This window comes from Sinocyclocheilus rhinocerous, unplaced genomic scaffold (assembly GCF_001515625.1).
Source record: "Sinocyclocheilus rhinocerous isolate Xijiao unplaced genomic scaffold, SAMN03320098_v1.1 scaffold688, whole genome shotgun sequence".
Taxonomy (NCBI): Eukaryota; Metazoa; Chordata; class Actinopteri; order Cypriniformes; family Cyprinidae; genus Sinocyclocheilus; species Sinocyclocheilus rhinocerous.
The window spans coordinates 329240-342401 of record NW_015651641.1 but is presented as its reverse complement, the minus strand read 5'-3'; the positions used below and the strand labels follow the sequence as shown (position 1 = coordinate 342401).

Genomic DNA, 13162 nt, shown 5'->3' with positions numbered 1-13162 from the left:
TTGAAAATAACTATAAATAAACTATATATCAATTGCTGCATTTTTTTTCTTCAGAAAGATGCAGTATTAACCTTAACATTTTATTTTAAGATTTAACATTTGTAGATGGTCTAAAGCAAAAGAGTTGTAAAAATTCTGAAAAACTTTTAGAAATCATAATTTGTTTTAAAAATATATCATACTACACATTAATGAATAAATCAATATATATAGAATTATTAATTTACAAGTGTCATGTTTGTGATTTTTTTATTTGTGTAAGCTATAGCTTCTAACCTTTAAATCAAAACATACTCATGATTTTATGACATCAATTACTGCTTTATTTAATCAGAAACACAGTCTAAATATTATTTGTGTATTTTACTTTCATTTTATTAGAAGTAGGCCAACAGTGCCCCCTACGGAATTAAAACTCCTTACCGAAAGGGCATTAGGACCCGGGGGAGGCTGCCGCTGCACGTGCTATTACTGTTTACTCTTATCACACACCGAACACAACATTCTGTACATGCATTCTCAGTTTAAATGCAGCGATCTAAAACAGTGAATCCAATCACTATTCAGGCAAAACTTTGCTTCAAGAATAAGCCACAATGCTGACGTGATCTAATCGCTACACACCCTGAGCACATGTGAGTTAACGTATTCCTCTTATCGACAAGACATATCGGCATAATGTTTCATATCGGGCCGATGCCGATATTTACATTTAAAGCCATTATCGGCCAATTCTGATATAGGTCCGATAATATAGTGCATCCCTAATTTAAATAGTATGAATTTATACGAATTTGCAAACAATTCAATAAAATGCAAAATAGTTGCATTTTCTCTTGAGATCTGGTTGGAACTTCCAAAGTCGACACAGGTATTGGCCAATGTATGAATCATTACGTAATGAATATAAATAATATTAGTATTTATCATGTGTTTAATATATTTATTATGTAAATTATAGTGTTTAGTCAGTCTAGACAAAACCATTAAACATTAAATCCTACAAAATACTTTCTTGCATTCTAATTACACCTTCTGGCTTTGGCGATTCAGTCTCAAAATCAAGCATTATATCAAAAAAAGATCGACTGTACCTTGACTACGCCAAGGAAACGCAATGATTCATGGGAAATGCCAGAAACAGCAGTACTTCATGGAGAAGTGCAAACCCTGATCTTCAAAACAATACTAGCATCTCTGTTCCTTTTTGGATTAGTTACAACACAACATGTATCTGCAAATCATACCAGTCATTCAATGCTAGACCACATTTAAAGCCATAATTTTGCAACTATTTCACCAGATCACTAAAATGCAGAAGCACGTCTTAAAGCGCTCACTGTGCAGCTTTCATGAGAAGCAGAAAATATCTAAATATAGAAGCTGTCCGGAGGCTATCCCTGGTCACTTCAAACTCTGAAATTAATAGAGACACTGTTTCCCCTTCCAAAGTACAACATATTAAGGATTATTGTTTACCAGGGGGAGGATGAGTGAGCGAGAGAAAATAAAAGACAGAGAGGGGTAAGAGAAGATGGGAAGCAGATGATGGGGTCATTTCATTCTGTCCCTCCATTTTATCTCCATTCAGACGCTCAAATAACAGCTAATACACTCGCCAACCATTTCACCATCATTGAAGAGTTCATTTTCAGTGCTATCAAAAAAGGTTAAAAAGCAATAAGAATTTCTTTTTACCATAAATTTTGTATCAGTATGATTTTTAGAAGCCATTGTCCATGACACTGACTGAATTTAACAGACTGTAAGAAGATTTTACCTCAACATATCTGTAGACGCACATTCATCTGATAACAAATCCTCAAAATTCAGATGCCAAACAGTCTGAATAGGCTAATTTACACTTTACACGAAAAAGTATAAAGAAAGAAACAGTGTTCGCTAAAATTTTAACTTTTTTTTACTTTTGTAAGATTTCTGAACCAATCAAAATATTCATATTCATAACATATCTGGCTAATACATAAATGATCATAAAAACGCTCAGCATGCTGATCGGGACCCTGAGGCGAAACGGAGGTTTATTTGAACCTTGACTACGCCAAGGAAACGCAATGATTCATGGGAAATGCCAGAAACAGCAGTACTTCATGGAGAAGTGCAAACCCTGATCTTCAAAACAATACTAGCATCTCTGTTCCTTTTTGGATTAGTTACAACACAACATGCATCTGCAAATCATACCAGCCATTCAATGCTAGACCACATTTAAAGTCATCATTTTGCAACTATTTCACCAGATCACTAAAATGCAGAAGCACGTCTTAAAGCGCTCACTGTGCAGCTTTCATGAGAAGCAGAAAATATCTAAATATAGAAGCTGTCCGGAGGCTATCCCTGGTCATTCCTCTTTAAACTCCCAAAATAACAGAGACACTGTTTCCCCTTCCAAAGCACAACAACATATTAAGGATTATTGTTTACCAGGGGGAGGATGAGTGAGCGAGAGAAAATAAAAGACAGAGAGGGGTAAGAGAAGATGGGAAGCAGATGATGGGGTCATTTCATTCTGTCCCTCCATTTTATCTCCATTCAGACGCTCAAATAACAGCTAATACACTCGCCAACCATTTCACCATCATTGAAGAGTTCATTTTCAGTGCTATCAAAAAAGGTTAAAAAGCAATAAGAATTTATTTTTACCATAAATTTTGTATCAGTATGATTTTTAGAAGCCATTGTCCATGACACTGACTGAATTTAACAGACTGTAAGAAGATTTTACCTCAACATATCTGTAGACGCACATTCATCTCATAACAAATCCTCAAAATTCAGATGCCAAACAGTCTGAATAGGCTAATTTACACTTTACACGAAAAGTATAAAGAAAGAAACAGTGTTCGCTAAAATTTTAACTTTTTTTACTTTTGTAAGATTTCTGAACCAATCAAAATATTCATATTCATAACATATCTGGCTAATACATAAATGATCATAAAAACGCTCAGCATGCTGATCGGGACCCTGAGGCGAAACGGAGGTTTATTTGATAATGAGCGGCTGATTGTAGTGTACTACTGTACATTATCCTCCTTATTACTAGGCTAGTTAGAAAATAAATAAATGTACATGAAATATTGATTTGAGTTTAAATTATTTTATTATGTAAGTGATACGAGAGACACTAAACTAGCACAGCTGCTATATATTAAATCAATTGTTGGAATGCCATTTAGCGAACATTATAGCGCACAATGCTGTAACCAATCAGAATAAAGTGTTATTTCGTCCCACTTGTACACTCTTGGTTACATTAGCAGAAAAGAGAAGTCATTTCAGAGGCAGGGAAAGTTATTAAATGTTCATAAATGATTATGAAAACACATTTGGTGTGAATTGTGAACAGTGACGCTTATTAAACAAACAGGGATGGCTTTGATTTCATTTGGTAAAACCTAGTATGAATGACTCAACAGAAAGGCCAAGTCAAATCGCCTCTTTCATCTCTAAAGATGTCTAGACTGTTAATGGAAGTGATGTTGAGGAACAGACAGTACCTGTGGATGGAGTGGAACTGCTCATGGTAGTAAAGCAACACGAGGAGGCGGAAACAGGAGGCTCTCCAGATGCCCACTGAAACACACGAATATGAAAGTTTCAGTCAAAATGACAAGTGGGAATCTGAACAAATATGAGAAACCACCCATAACACACTAAAAAACACCTATTATGCCAAATTTGGATGTAAATATTTTGAAATATCCAATTCAAAGCTGTAAAACCAACCATGATACACTGGAATACACTGGAATACACTGGAATAAATTCAAATGTACTCCAAACAGAGTGCTTCACTAATTTATTCTTATTTCGTCGCCATACTTGGATGGTGAGATTATACGTCTGAAATCTCTGAGTTAAAAACACGGACCAGCGTGGCGAGTGCACAAAAGCAAACAAAAGCCCCTGTGCCACATTAAAGGACTGTTTTCAGTGCAGAAGGGAAATTTCAGAAGCGCATCAATTCCTTGAGGACGATGTATAACAAGCACACAAAATGCATCCATTAGCTGCAAATTGTTTGTGAGGTGGGCGGATCTAGAATACAATCTATTCAGCTGCAAGATGGCTGGCACGTGATGCTGCCCTCAGATAGCCACACTCGAGAGGAAATGTCTCCATTTGTGTTGTATTTCCTGAGCGAGGCACTTACAGCTCAGGGAATACTGTCGTAATTGTCTTCCTTGTCGGTTTCTAATTTTAGAGCTTTTTTTTGACTGTGTTGGATTTCTTGTGCTAGACAATAAAAGAATGTGCAGAATTTAGACATTTTATGTTTGGTCTACTTCCTTGAAATATATATATATATATATATATTTGTGCAATTCAAAAGTTGTATAAACCAGTGTTCTTTTAGTATTATATTTATATACTTTTATAGTATTTTACATTTTTAAAATTAGCTGTTATTTTAATAATTTCAGTTTTCATTTTAATTTTAGGTTAAGTTTTGGTAATTTTTAAATTAAAAATTTAAATTTAGTAATTTTAGTACTTTATCTTAAACTTATTTTATTTCAACTCCATCAGTTTCCATCTACTATTTATATTTTATTTAAGTTTTTTCAATTAATATAAATTACTTTTAATAGTTTTAGTTTTAGATAACAATAACAGCTCTGGTTTAAACCAATGTAAGCAAATGTCATCTCTCCTATTAACTAATGCCAAACTGTACAGTTGTAAACATCAAAACTTCAATGGTTAGCTAAAACCAAAAGCACATAGGAAATTCTAAATCAGAAAAACTAAACGATATCATACAACAGTTAGTTCCGGTCCTCAAATTTGATTGGCCGAGAAGCGTTCCAAGATTGAGCGGTGTGAAAGTGGAGTTGTGTGATTTTTTCCTTGAACGAAGAGGGGGTTTGTTGAAAGCTTGCGAAAGATTGCTGGAAAAAAAACTGCAGGATCGCTCGTCACGGGTTTCTCTCAGCTGTGATTGGACTGTGAAAACCTGGAGCGGAGCTGAGTACAGAATGCTTTGAGCGGGAATGTGAAACTGCTTTTGTGCCACTCACATACTTTGTTCCATTTTTTATTTTATTTTATTATTATCATTTATGTTGTTTTTTTCTTGCGTTACTTCGCAAATAAAATCTTTATCTTTTTCTTTATTTGGAACTATTTTCATTGGCAGATAAAAAATATGCAAACTAACGGGCTGAATTTTTACTTCTTGTATATAGAACTGTTGTATAAAAGCAATTAGTGTTGTCAAAAGTACCGATGTCGGTACCAGTCGGTACTGAAATTCTAAAAATGTGACAATGCCGACATTCCCCGCTAGCATTTTGGCCATTTTTTAAATACTGACTGGTATCAACATCGGTACTTTTGACAACACTAAAAGCAATATCACACTCACAAACTGGATTATTGTACTGAATATCTGCAGAGCTGCGGTTTGGCCATTCACACCCTTGTGATATTACTTAACCATAATGTTATGAAATGAAAGGGTCATTTAAAGATCAGTCATCATGGTTGACATGCCACAACCATGAGGATATTAGAATAAGAACGAGCTCATTTACATACCAATGCTGTCAGTATGTTTTTCACCAGTTTTCACATACAAAAAAATTAGCCAATCACAACAAAGGTCATTTACATTTAGAAGTCTTAAAGGTATAGAAGCAAAATCAGACTGTTTAATTCTAAAGAACAGAGATGGTGGAAATGTCTCACAAAATAAAATGGCGAGAAGCCTTGAATAACATTGCATGCAGACTTCAGGAAAAAACAAACTGCTACAAAAGGTCAGCGGCATGGCCTGATGGGTACAGCATGTGCTTCGACATTTTGTGTATGTGGGAGACTCGAGTTTGAATCCAGGTTAGGTCATTTCCTGATCCGATTTGTCCCTCCACACGCCCATGTTTCCTGTCTGCTCTCTCACAGTCTAAATCAATAAAATGGCTAAAAGCCCAAAAATGGCCCCTGTAACAAATGGTCAACAGGTATTTGCAGGCCAAACACCAATGTTAACTAAAGCCTCATGCATATAGATAGAGAAAAAACAACCTATAAAGTGCAGCCAAGCAGACATCTGAGATCTACTGCAGATGTAAACGAGACGAGGCAGTTTGTAGCTCTTATTAATAATGAGTTCATGCACAGGGTCATGCGTGAAACACGCAGCAGCTCGCTCCACCGTTTGTGTTATTCAACTCAGCCAGGTGTTGTTGGAAGGGAGAGCTCGCTTCACAGGCGGAGCCACCGCCATGCCATCTCCCTATTGGTGCGTTACTGTCACCTCAGCCTACCAGGAAAGAACACAAAGCTTCTCTTTGCTTTTTTTATACGAAATTCAAATGAGTCCAGGCAGAGTATGAATATGCAAAAAAAAGGAACAAAAACGATAGAATCTCTTTACTCTTTACAGCTAAGCCCCTCTCTGATGTCTGTGACATTTTGTGCGCTGAGACGGGGTGCGGGTGATGAAACACGACACTGATGCTCAGCGCCCACATAGTAATCGCCATTTCTCTGAGGGTCACGCGGCCTCACCGGCACACGCTGCACGTCAGCATAAAACTAGTGATCAATTAGATTTTGTATTAAGAAAATTAAGCCATTTTCAGCCCCATTAGGATCTGTTGCATAATTTTTTTCCCATTATTTTTATGACAGTTAGTCACATTTCCCGCCAGTAGTCATTACCGTAACGCAAAAACTCATTCCTTTAATGTCATCTACGTCAGCCAGCTAGATCATTTTATCTTGGTGATATATTTACATCAGAAGAATTTACAAAACAACAATATTCAATACAACACAGAAAACCAAAGGTTTCAGTTTTGCTAGACAGAAAATGTACATCAACAAATGTAAGGTTTGTATTACATAAGGCTCATTCACATCAAGGACATTAATTATAACTATAAAATTATTATTAGCACTGAAATTCTGTGTGAATAGTGCAAACCACAGCACAGCAGGCATACAAATTTTTTTACACCAACTAACATAAAATTCGTATATGTAAGGCCTGTTCACACCAAGGACGTTAACTATAACAATAACTATAAAATATAGAAAATAGCTGAAACTTTGTAAGAATTGGGAAAACCAAACTACGCCAGGCATTAAAAAGTACATTAACGAACTTAAGATTCATACATAAGGTCCGTTTACACCAATAACTATAGGACAATAACTATAACGATACCTAAAACAATAACATTTCAAAAGTTGCTGTAATTCTATGAATATAGCATCACAGCTATAACGATAACAGCACAAAGGAACTATATCACTGGAATCACTTTCAGAACAATTTTTTTTTCAGCTGATGAACGATAAAAACATTGACAGCCAATCAGAATCCAACCTGCTTTACAGAGCTCTTGCACTTAAAGCGACATAATGCATTGATGTGGAGGCTAATATTTATTATTGTTATAGTTATTTTTATAATGATGTTTTTTTGGAATGAGCAGGCTCTAGCACTTGCCTGACACAGGAAGTGACCGTTCTGTCAACTGCCCCAAACACTATTAGGAATAAACTTGAAAATAACACTGTTGATCATTACTGTAATGAGAATATGGAGAGATAATTAAGTTCATTGTCCTGAAAATGCATTTGAAGCCTGTTCAAATAAGCTTCAGTTTCTTTTTGCAAAATCTTATTATTATTTTTTATTATTATTATTTTGAGGTGAAATATGACCTGTGACTGGTTGCATAAACTGCTTAGTCTTAAAATTTAGACACCTATCTTTTTTCTGCAAGACTGCTCATAACTTTTTTAAGTCAGTTACATAAAAACTTAGATTGCTGTAATTTGAATCTGTAAAGTAAGACTGATAAAAACTTTGTGAACTGCTATGTCAAACTAGTTCTTAAGACAGTCTTAATGTGGTGACTATGCTTATGCAACTGGCCTCTGGACATATTTTCATGAGTTTCACACGGTCAACATCACTGTAAGTCGTTTCGTTTGTTCTCCTCCAGGTGTTCTACTTCTATTAATTAATTAATAAATGCATCTTTCTTGTTTATCTCTCTGCGCATTCACTAAACAAAGCTTTACTGGGTGCGAATGCAAATGAAAATGCACAGGTGTGACTGGATTTCTTGATAGTGGAGACGTTGTTTCCACAACAGCAAACAAAAAGCTGCTGCTGCTGCTGCTACTGCTACTTGTTGCTTTATGTTATTCATAAGACATGTTGCTGTTGCAAAAAAACAACAAAAAAAACAATCTGCTGGGGAAATTAAAACTTTTAAATGGTCTTTTTAAAATGGAGCGGAAAAGAAGACAAAGATAGTTAATAATGGCTTGATCATTTTATAGCCTGGCTGGGGGATATCCTGTAATTAACAGGGGCAGAGAAAATGAAATCAGGTTGTCAGGGTTGCAGAAGTTAACGTAAAAGTGCAATTTTCACCGTTCATTAATCTAGACAGCATATCGCTGGAGGTTATCTGCAGGATTTTTTTATTTAAGTGTGGACAAGCTATTGTTTTGACACGCAGCATCAGGGTATTGCTGAGAAAACAGGGTGTAGACTAAAAACAAACACAAGAGCTTTTCTTAAAGAAATAGTACACCCAAAAATTAAAGTTTTGTTATTTACTCAGCCTCACTTTACTGAAACTTGCTGCATCATGTTTGGTTACAACACATGTGTGAACCAAAGTTATTCAGCATCACTGTTGTCAACCTGGCGTGACGCGTCCTGATGCATCATATTTAAATATAAGCAAACTAGGGCTGCACAATATTGAAAAAAAAAACATATTTTTTTTATATATTCAGTATATATATATCACTGAAAAGCAAAATATTGCAATGTCAGTTTTTTTTAGATTAATATTAATAGTAATCTTATTCTTTCTAGAATGATTTTGGTGAATTTGTTAGGGAGCACATATGCATGGAAAATTATATACATATATATATATATATATCTTCTGTGGAACACAAAAGGAAATGTTTTGAAGAATGCTCGTGCTGCTCTTTTCCACACAATGAAGAAGAAAGAGAGAGAGAGAGCAAACCACTTTTAGTAACCATAAAGTGAACAGAGTGAACTCTTCATAGACCACTGATTTTGACACATTCAATATGATTCTAAAATAATAACATGATTTTTACTGTGCTTATTATTAATTAAAAATATTAAACAACAGCATGCTGTTCAGTAAATGGACAAAACCACTTAATAAACATGCATATATAAATTTAATATTGCAGCCTGCCTGATTTGACATAATACTGCAATATGGATTTTATTTCAATATATCATGCACCCCTAAGGCAAAGGCAAATGAGAGCTGAGATTTTCAGTGTTTTTTTTTTTTTCCAGTTATTTTTGCTCTGTCATGCTAAGCCAACATTTTTGAGAAAACAGCACAAAGAGCTTGTTTTATCATTTTGGGATCTTGACAGCCCAAGCCCCTCATTCAGTTTCATTGTATGGAAAAGAGCAGCATGAACATTCTTCAAAACACCTTCTTTTGTGTTCCACAGAAGAAAGAGCCATACGAGCTTTAGGGCGAATAATCATTTTTGGGTGAACCATTTCCGAAAGACAATAAAACCACTTTACTCACATGGCAACAGAGAACAAACTATTAACTATTATGAAAAACCATTTCAAATTATGGTAATACAGTGCACAAAACCCAAAACTGGATGCAGCAATTGATCCTATGGGCACTGTGGGATGCTCGGTTGCTGTTTTTTATGTTGAAAGCAGCAAAGAGAATAACCATGGAAACAGGAGGAGGAGGGGGGGGGGGTTCAAAGGGAGGTTTTGCCTTGTGTAATATTCAGTACCAAAGATGCCACCAAAGGGGATATCAGGACAAACTGCCCTCACAGCTCTAAGTTACAGCTAAAATTCACAATACAAACATTGCGTTTATAATGCAATTATAAAAAAACGTAGTACACTAAGTCCATCTATAAACAAAGGCATTTCACACGCATCTGTCTGAAACAGGCAGTAAATACCAGCCTGCGCCGGCCGGTGAAAGAAAAACTACCACTTCCCTGGAAAGGCACAAATATTGTACAGCTGACAGCGAACAAATCAATATCCTCAAGTCTCAAGCCATCCGCTTCTACTGGGTTTCACCACAACATGTTGCTGTGCCAAATTGCCCTGTTACCACGAACATTGCCAGACAATAACATTTTCCATCAGACCAAATTGAGGAACTTAAGAGTGAATTTGTGGCTGAGAGCTCTCCGTCGGAGCAGGGAAGAGGCTGTTTGGATGCACGCCAGGCTCAAATGATCTTTAGTTTGATCAATCTCCTCATGCGACGGACTCAAAACAAGCTAAACGAGCACCTGGCCTCCCAGCTTGGGCTCAAAAGGAAACGCAGGACTAACGTTGTTCTCCTGCAGTGCAAGCAATTTTGAAATGAATATCAAAGCCGTTAGACAGACAACAGACCATCTCCTTCCTGACGGAGATATTATGCAACGTGTGAATAATTCCTCAGCCATTTGATGTTTCTTTGATGGCCTTGTTATTCGAGTTATTGGATCTACAGATCATGCGTGCAGAGGCAGGCATCAAAATTTACGCAATAATATCTCAGAGGGTGCTATTGACAGGGCAGGCAAATAACTGTGTGATTAAATAACTGAATGATCTGTGAAATATAAAGGTGTTTAAACCTGCAGGTTAGGATTATGCATCATGGCTCGGCCTGAAAGGAGATCAAGTGTACACTAAAAGTCATTTTAGTTTTTGTCTTGTTTTTCAATGAAAGTATCTAAACATCATGAAATAAAATACATTTACAAGATAAGACTTGTTTTCAGAAAAGTTTCTATAATTGCATTTATTTTTCACATGTACATTGGCAAAGTATGAACCTGTTTTAAGCATGAATCTCCATGAATTCATGCTTTAAACAAAATGTACAATTATTTGTCAGTAATGTAAGAAAATAAACATTGAATTTTAGATATACATATTTAAATATTTAAATAAATGTAAATATTGAATTCTAGATATACATATTTAAATAAATGCAAATATTGAATTCTAGAAATACATATTTAACTAAAAAATGTTTACAATGAATTTTAGATATACATATTAAACGTTTTTAATAAGCTTTTATGCTGAATTTTAGAAAAATACATTTTCAAATATATATATGTGTGTGTGTGTGTGTAAAAACACTTTTTTACACCCATACTTTTTTAAAATATTTAAATAAACACATTTAATTGTAGATATACATATTTACATATCTTGGCATGCCTTATGTTATCATCTAACCAGTTTGCTTATAACTTTAATAGTCTTTTAAAGGACGTTTGGGCACTTTTACTTGAAAACAAGATCAAAATACTGATTTTTTTGGAGTGTAAATGTAACACATCAAAGGGACGAGGGGTGCGCAGTCTATGTTCTTTGAACAAACAGGGTTCTTCATCTGCCATCATATCTAATCATTTCCTCCGATTCACTTTCTCAGACTGTGATGGAAGAGAATTAATTGTCTGTCTGTTTTTTTATCTCAGAGGGACCCCGCTGTGTGCATCAAGTGCGTGAACGTGTTTAGTCTGCCTGAGTAACTGTTTTAACCTCTTTCTCTCTCCCACATTTTATTGCGATCATCAAGTCATGCATTTGGACCAGACCTTCCAAACAACAACTGAATTTCACCTAAAAAGGAGACAATGATCAAATAAGATTTTTTATTTTATTTTGTATCATTTCTGTTATCGCTAGCATCAACAAATGCAACTGCAAAAAGGATGAGATTTCCCTGAAAATTCTCCCCGTCTTCCATTGTTAAGCCAAACAGGTGGTTTACAGTGGTGCCACAATGTCACTCATTTCAGGAATCGGACCTATAAATGGCTCACTTATAACTCTCTCTGCATATTAAGATGGGAAAAGAGAAAGTATTTTAACATTTATTAATTACACATTAATTAAAAAAGTCAAAATCAGGTCAAAACAACCAGCATCATAATGATTTTCCACTATCCACACATGCAGGTACTCTATGTTCAGATAGCAGTTCATTGAATGCATCCTAATGAACACATGGTATGGTGCAGATCACTATTAACTGCAACATAAATAACAAAAAACAAAAAAAATCAATCTTACAATCTTTCCAAATATTACTGCTTAGTGAACATATATTTTAATACAAGGTTGCCATATTGGAAACACATGGAACAGTAAACCAGGTGTCAACAAGGACTTTCATCAACAGATGGAGTCTATAGTGCAATGAAGCAGAAAAACGGTTCGTTTATTAAAAATCGTTAAGTGTCATCGACAGCTTGAGAATTTAGCCAATCCTTGATGCGTAACATGAAAAAAATCTAATGTGCATCAAGGTTTCAGGGTAGAATTCATATAGATCTATAGGAGAAAGTGTGTTTTTACATGCTGTGGCTGGTCATTATTAATTTTTCACTATTGTAATCACTTTTAAACGGTGACATTCATTTTTAAAGGAAAAAAAAATATTTCCAGTCTCTCAATTAATAAGGAAAACTGCATGCATTAAAATTGTACACTATTTTTAAAAGGCGCATAAGACAGTGTCTTCAAAAGTATTTCATGTGAAAACCTATTAACGTAATGCCCGCAGATATCCAAATAAGCATAGTTTACATTAGTATAGTATTTCTGATATCATAGTCAAAATTAGATAAAAAAAATAAAACATTCGCCAAAGCAAACTGTCAATGTATAACTACTTGTTTATGACATTTAGACAGTCCATACATTCATATAAATAATTCCACACAACAAATGCTATTTTTCCTATTTAAAGTCAGCCTAAATGTAAAAGTTTGCCATTAAAATAAGAACCACACAAGCACATCTGTACCTTAAACCCCTCTCCAGCATGTCAGAATATTCCTGTGTTCATAAGCGACGAGAGAGAATTAAAGAGACAGACAGACAGAGAGACAGAGACAGAGAGAGAGAGAGAATAAGGAGGAGGAGAGTGAGAGAAGTGCATGAGGGATGAAGGGAAGAGTGAAACAGACGGAGCTCAAGAGAACAGTGAGGGTTCGAGAGACGCAGACAGAAGGGAAGATGAGCCGAGGGAGGAGGAGGAGGGTGTTTCATGGGCATGTGATGTTTGTGTGTGTGTGTGTGTGTGTGTGTGTGTGTGTGGGAGTGAGA

The 13162-nt window shown here is 35.5% G+C and overlaps 1 protein-coding gene across 1 annotated transcript in view; it reads right to left on the bottom strand.

The window, feature by feature from the left end:
* The window catches only part of LOC107713308 (polypyrimidine tract-binding protein 3-like), a 62878-nt gene that overhangs the window by 30831 nt on the left and 18885 nt on the right, over nucleotides 1–13162 (bottom strand). Inside the window, exon 2 of the mRNA XM_016518769.1 lies at nucleotides 3522–3597. Within this exon, the coding sequence (XP_016374255.1) occupies nucleotides 3522–3597 (76 nt within the window). The remainder of the gene's footprint in view (nucleotides 1–3521; nucleotides 3598–13162) is intronic.